The 7,426-nt window shown below is 33.9% G+C and overlaps 1 protein-coding gene across 5 annotated transcripts; it reads right to left on the bottom strand.

The window, feature by feature from the left end:
* Nucleotides 1–928: 928 nt before the first annotated feature.
* On the bottom strand, nt 929–6,917 carry LOC119644322. 5 transcript variants are annotated; one of them, XR_005248494.1, is made up of 4 exons: nt 6,660–6,917; nt 3,331–4,483; nt 2,970–3,263; nt 929–1,742 (listed from the first exon to the last, which is right to left on the bottom strand). XR_005248494.1 is itself a non-coding variant. In XM_038043868.1 (2 exons), the coding sequence occupies exon 2, from the start codon at nt 1,642–1,644 to the stop codon at nt 1,141–1,143; it is 504 nt and encodes a 167-aa protein (XP_037899796.1). In that variant the 5' UTR covers nt 1,645–1,742; nt 1,850–2,018; the 3' UTR covers nt 929–1,140. The 5 variants fall into 5 exon arrangements, 1 of the variants encoding a protein (XP_037899796.1); XR_005248495.1 differs by having other exon boundaries at nt 3,323–4,483; XR_005248496.1 differs by lacking the exon at nt 6,660–6,917 and adding an exon at nt 4,604–4,707.
* Nucleotides 6,918–7,426: the final 509 nt, after the last annotated feature.

The raw sequence follows: 7,426 nt of genomic DNA on the forward strand, positions 1-7,426 counted from the left end.
TCCTTGGTTTTATGTAAACTTATGCCCCCGACTTAAGAAAAAGGTGCATGTATTTTCCCTAACAATGATACTTTTATCTCTCTCCGTATTCGTACTGTGTTAATAAGTTGTGAGCAAAAACGGGGAGAAATGGTTGTGAGCCTCCCTCTTAAAATATTGAGCAGCTATTTGATTTATGACTTAAACAGAATTGACGTGAGATTAATTGCCAATACCAAGTGTAAAATTAATAAACGTGCGTATAGAACGAACCGATAAACCGAATATAATCACATCTAGAAAAATTAGATTACAGTCGATCCATATTAATTGAATTTCAACAAATGAATAGAAAGAATAAATAGAAATTAAAAAATAGAACTAACTTATCACTCCATTGGACCTGTTCGCTTAACAAATTTCCTTCATTCTTCTTCATCGGAGTAAATGTTAACACGAGATCTTTATTAGCAGAACCTAAACGCGAGACTATTTTCAAATAGCTTTTCTTTGGATGGTTATACGTTAAATTAATATTAGATCCATAATCCCGAAACGTAGTTGAAAGCGATTGATGAAAACGTTGAGCATAGGTAGAGACTAATGTGGCAGAGTGCTCGCTATGAGAAGCTCTGTTCCGCTGTCAACCCATAAATCACCGTACTTGGTACTGTACAGTTAAAATCCCGCGTATATGCTTATTCTCGCCTGGTTGGCATTTTTACAAATTATTGAGATTATATACACTTATTCTCGCCTGGTTGGCATTTTTATACAAATTATTGAGAATATATACTAAAGAAGCGAGAAATGATTATTTTATTATATTTTATTTATTATATATACATAACATATAAAAATACCTATGTACACATATGCATATGCTTCAAGGCTCTTCAACTCCATGCAAGTTTAAATTTATTTTATGTTCATATTTATTTTCCATCATAAAATTAAATCTTTTTTTGAACGGTTTACTACTCATCGCCTTTGCCGACCTACCAAAAGAAGGTGTTTTTGTTTCTTTCATAGTTTATGAAAAATTCTTTGGCCAAGTAGAGCATGGCAAATTAAAAATTGCTATTGGCGAAAAAGATAGTCGCTGCATCAAAAATTTGAATTGGAAGAAGACCGTGCTAATGATGTCAACAAATAATATTTTTATAAATAGAAGGGTTCGTCAAAGGTGCGCCATGCATTAGGTTTCATCCAAAACGGGAAACTGACTAACCTCGCAATGTCTCGTTGTCTGCTTGTAATGTACGGCAACCCCGACCTACTCTTTTTGGATCGTAGTTGGCGCGCGATCATAAAATACTGTGTCGATAATGATGGGTATATCGGTGATTTGCCGGCAACGTTGTCTGACCCAACAATAAAATTATAGGATGGATGCAAATTAGCTGATAATTTAGTATGGTCTTCGCTCTCATAATTATTTAAAGTTAATTTCCTATTTCCGTTATGAATACTATGTTTATTTGCTGCGTCCACTTCAATTGGACGGAGTGGCAGACTTACTTCAATGCTATTATTGTGCTTCCGTTTTTTCACGCAGCCATCGGCCATACTTGATTTTATAACTTGAGGATCTAAATTTTCTTCCTTTTCCAAAATCATTTGTCCAATCGAGTTAAGATTTCCTACACCATGAAATTGTTCCATACATTACGTATCGGTTAAAAACCTTGGTTTCTTCACTTGTTTCGTTGTTAACATGTCGTTGGTCTTTAATTCGTTCCATTCGTCGATACCCAAATCACCTGTAATATAGAAATAAAAACGTTAGCAAGGGGAGTACAACAGGGGAGTTAGGGCACGGAATCTCTACAAAATTATTCTAATAACGATTTGGTTGATATATAATTACCAGGCGTTCTTGAAAGCTGAAAAAATGAATTTTTTTTTTTTTTACATTTTTTACATCTATTCCTAAATAATTTAATATTTTTTCTTGGGAAAACAGCTGATTATGGTATTGCGCAACCAAATAGTTGTGTTTATAAGTTGAAAATGAACATGGACGCAAACAAATGGTTGTTTATAAATAAATATGAACCGAGCGGCAACCAAATGGTTGTTTATAAATTGAAAATGAACCCAGACGCAACCAAATGGTTTCGTTATAAATTGAAAATGAACCCAGAGGCAACCAAATGGTTGTATTTCTAAATTGAAAATGAACCAAGGCGCAACTAAATGGTTGTTTATAAATTGAAAATGAACCGAGAGGCACCAAAATGGTTGTTTATAAATTGAAAATAAACCGAGACGCAACCAAATGGTTGTTTATAAATTGAAAATGAACCGAAACGCACCACAATGGTTGTTTATAAATTGAAAATGAACCAATGATGAGCCATCTGTAAAAAATATCATGTACAATGGCCAGAATAGTTCGGTGGAAATTGAGAAAACTTGGAAGTGAAGTCTTTTGTTTCCCACTTTCTGTTTTTTATTCGCCAACTATTGATCACTATATGCGCTTCATTTCGAATAAAAGAGAAAGTTTAAAGATGATGCCAGGAGTAATGGAACGACTTCTGAAATGACACGCTTAAAAAACTGTTGGAAAAATTGTTAACGGAAATAAGAATGGCAATATTGCGAATGCTGAGAACAAAGGACATGCAACCCAATCTTGGCGTTGACAGAGTTCACCAACGTTCTCACCGGAGTTCCATCAGGTCTAGAAAAAATTAAATTGAAATTTTCCAAATTTTTCAGATATTTGATGTGGTCGTACTGTCCATCATTAATACGTCTTTTTTTACAATTACCTTAGTTAAATTGAAGGAAAAAGGAGGAAGTGTCTAATGCGAACAATAGCTTGGTACGTTTGGATTTCATCCAGTTACATCAGTCTCTACCTAAACCCAAAATTATCATCAATGGCTCTAATAACGATTATGGATCTAATTTTAATGTAAATGGTCCAATCCATTTTCAAACAAACCAAAAAATAATAATAATAATGAAAATAGTATTACGTTTTAGACCTCCTGGCAGTTTTTAGAAGCTCCTTCAATTCAGACTCATACGTAGCAGTCGCATTAGCAATTTGCCTCTTAAAAATAAGGCTTCGTTCCATAGAGGAATCAATGATCATAAAGAAATCGCCAAGCTCATTTGCCATTCTTAAACCTAAGATCACTAAGACCTTTCAAATTAAATGTCACGTTTTCAGTGCTAGTTGAAGTCTCTTCTGCAATGGACGGTGAATTTAACATTTCCTCCAAGTCAAACCTTCATCTTGCAATTCAGGCAACCGAATCCATCTCGTCCTATTTAAACGGTATAAAAGGTATACATATGAAATGTATAAAATGTACAAAACACATACAAACTTACAAACTCCATATAAAAGTCAAAAAAAACGGGAATAGCTCGCTAATAGTTGTTGCTAATTTTAAACAATCCACAGTAGGGAACATTGCACATTTTGCAAAGGCATAGGCTGGAGTCACCGGCTACTCACAGCATATGAAGACAGGTACCTAGATTAACAAACAAATGGGCGTATTCTGTTGCCTGCTAAAACTCTATATGGCGCTATTGATATATTTATTATGATTTGCATTGCCTTAACTGTTTCCATCAATTCGCAATTGAAGTTTCTAAACATTATCGAGGGATGTACAAGTACAAATATTCTCTTTTTGACTGCGTTTCTATTTTCAGCTTTGCCTAAGAATTTTTGTTGCTTCTTCTGCTGCTTAGCTAACATTACACCTTTGAACAACTCGGTTTGCAACAAAATATTGGTCTCTTCTTTCGCTTAAAAGTTTTTTTAATTTATAATTCCTCTTTTGTTTATTCAGTGCGTGACGTTTTTCAAAATGGCGTCTCTGCAATTGGATTTTTGTGCAATTGGCTTTATTTAATTGTTTGTGTATGCGTTGCTGTTTTGTGTTTTGTGCTTTGTATGTTTTGTTTAGAATTTTTAATTCTCTCTCGTTCACTTTCCTTGTCTATCTCTCTTCTGTGTGTTTTTCTTTCTCTCATCAAACATTTTTTTTTGGTTGCACACTGTACTTTTGGTTGCAAGCTATACTTTTTTTGGGTGCACACTATACTTTTGGTTGCAAGCTATACTTTTTTGGTTGCACACCATACTTTTTGGTTGCAAGCTATACGGTTGAAGGAAATGTAATGGTTTTCCTACGCCGGCCACTTCGTTTATAAAAAAAGATATTCATATAATAGATAAGCGTAGCAAGACATTATAAAACCAATTTAATAACGATTTTAAAAATGATCAACAAGAAATGTTAGTGAAAACAATCGTTTGCTCTTTATATCTTGAGCTTTCAAATACTTCTCCAGCCCAGAGAAACTCTTTGTATTTTGTAGAGGAACAATAATCGTAATCGGGTATAAGAGTAAAAGTTACGCGGATTTTAATTCTAATTCCCTTTCCACATCGGTGCCCTCATATAACGCTTTGTTCCGAAGACCGTCTTGTAACTTGGGCTATTCGAAACGATGTACTGACCATTGATACCTAGTTATAAAAAGTTTATATAGTTTCATTAATCATAGAAAACATATAAATAAACAATCATGCTCATTTTAGAAAAAAATGATTTCAGAGGTTAAAAAAACAGTTGAATGTAACACGTACCACATAACACACTTGACATAAGACTAACCGAAACCTTATCTATGTAATAAAAAGAAAACTGGTTTGTTTCAGTGACTTATAGTGAATAAATACAAATAATAGGTTCTACGTAGCTGCATCGAAAATCATTCTTGACCTAATAGTTTCGCCGACTAAAACATTTCTTTTAGACATTTGGATTAATGCAAGCAGACATTTATGATTACGTAACATTATTGGAATTATTGTCAGTCTTTTCTGGGTACACGGAATAAAAAGATCAACCTTTTTTTTCATGACTAAAGTTGTTATCTTTATAATCAATTATTTTAAAATTTGCGTTTATGTCGACGATAGATAATTTTTGTACTAACACCGTACAAATAGCCAACGACGTAAAACAACTGACAGATTGTCGCTTTGGCTGATTATTTTTAACAGAGATTGTTGTGATTGTGTTCTGCTTATGTGCGAAGCTAAATATAGAACGTCGAGAAGTGGGCGATGAGTCGTCGCGTCTGCATTGCATTTAAGAGTGGATTAACAAATGATAGCCCGTTAAAATTTATGCTTAAAAACTATTTAGGAATACAGTAGCTCTTCCAGGAAGTTCCGCCTGTTTTTAAAATAAAAAAAACTCCTATTTTGGTGATCTGAACCAAGTCACAATTTCCGAAAGATTTGAAAAATAATACGAGTTTATTTTAAAATGATCTCGACAGTGTCGCCCTCGATTAAAGATTGTCGTCAAACGCGTGCGGCTTATTAGAAAGTGCGAAATCGTATCTTAGAATTTTTTTGAACCATTTTCGGCATGTTTTATCAGACCCTGTGCCTTCACCAAACAGGTTTCATAAATTTTTACAAACTTCTGCAGAAGTCTTTCCTTGTGGAAACTTATACAGAATACAATCATGTAAAGAACTTTATCAGTAGTCTTGGATACACAATCGCTGCTCTGGCTTAACAGTAGCATGGATTCACTGATCAACGCAAAGATCCAAATATGCACTAAACTTTGCGACCGAAACGGACGAAACTTTCCCGTAGACCTAATGTATCTCAAATATCGGTTATCTGCTTGCTTTTGCGACTGCGATTTTAAACGATACAAAGAAACATTAAACAAAACATTATATACATGCTTAAAATTAAATCTTTTGTGGTGTTGTTTTCCGTGGATACTGTTAATAAAAAGTGCAAACCTAATAAACCCATTCTTTACATTTATTCCGTTTACCTGCACAAGGACCAATAAACTAATGTACCGACGAAGAAAGTACCAAATCCTACGTGAGTAGAGAATGTAGTTCGTGAAATACCTAGAAACATGAAACGACGCGCCGGCAGTCACTGTCCGAGTCGAATACATACTCAGCTCGTAAACTGGGCAATCGTTATGTATAACGTTAGCTATGTTTCAAACAAATTCTCAAACAAATATTCAACAAATACATGATCAAAATACCAATTTCTTTTCCGCGAACCTTTCTTCACTACCCAAAAAAAGTACATATATAAATAAATGAATACACAAATAAATGAATAAAAGTTAAGAAGAGCTTTCTTATCCATCATAGACGCTTTTTCAATTCAACTGAAAAAAAAAAAAAAAACTGAATAAAACTAGTCAGGAGACGTTCAAGGGGAGATAAATGCTTATTTTTTTTTTTTTTACATTTATATATATATATACAAGATTATATATTATATTTCAAGCACTTCAAGCACTTGTACGAATATATGGTAACAATTAGGAGAAAATTTTTCAAAATAGGGCAAAATCGAACGCCAGGTCTATAAAAATTGTATAAAACTATTCAGGAGACGTACAAGGGGAGATAAATGATTATTTTTTATACATTTATATATACAAGATTATATATTATATTTCAACCACTTCAAGCACAAAAAAAAAAACTTAATCTTGTAGTTGTTTTAATAATGCGTTGCGTTTCAGACTAGAAAAGCGTGATTGACCATTCCTTATTTATTACATCTTATCATACCATGGCTGAAAGATAGTTTTCATTTAATTATTCAATTCCTTTAGTAGATGCGGCATATGAAAACTTACATTAGTAACAGTTAAAATGGACATTTATACGCGCGAATACTCGCCCAGCAAACCAGCCACCTCACTTTCCAATCATACGTTTTTTAATTTTATGATTTTATGACACATATCTTTCACTTGTTGAGAGAATTCGTCACGTCTTCCATTCCTAAGACTTTAATAAAGCCTATTCATTCAATTTTTGAAAAAATTTTAAATATTAAACAAAACCTTTTTTACTTCTTATTTGACGATCTTATTTTATCCGCGGTCAGAATTGAAATGATCGATTGCATGAAAGAGAGAAAGAAATGCACGTCTGCAAAATTTCTGTTAATTTGCAGAAACCGTTATCAGCTTTCATTGTATATCTGAAAACACATAGTTATTAAAAAAAAAATAGCAGAATTGAAAAGCATTCCCATCCTAAATACTTCTTTTGACAGTGGTACGGAAATGAAACAAAATGTGAAAATGAAAAAATTTGTACTTATTTTAATTTTTTTTTTTTTTTTTTTAGGAGTCTAATTTCTCAGGAGTACCGACATCTGTTATATACGCTGGCGAAATATCAATGAATTTATAGATAAATCAAAATCGGTCGTAGAGTTTTTCTGTGCCTGTTGCGACCTAGAGCTCGTCGCGTCGGTTGTCCAGCGTCCGTCTGTCCACCGTAAGTCCGTCTGTCACCGTCTGGAGTCTTCCCTACCGTGCCATCATATGCACACCCCTTTCACGTAGCCACAGCGGTGGCAGCGCACGCTTAGCCACGCATTGGGAAAAACACA

Source organism: Glossina fuscipes, unplaced genomic scaffold (genome assembly GCF_014805625.2).
Source record: "Glossina fuscipes isolate IAEA_lab_2018 unplaced genomic scaffold, Yale_Gfus_2 110123, whole genome shotgun sequence".
Lineage (NCBI taxonomy): Eukaryota > Metazoa > Arthropoda > Insecta > Diptera > Glossinidae > Glossina > Glossina fuscipes.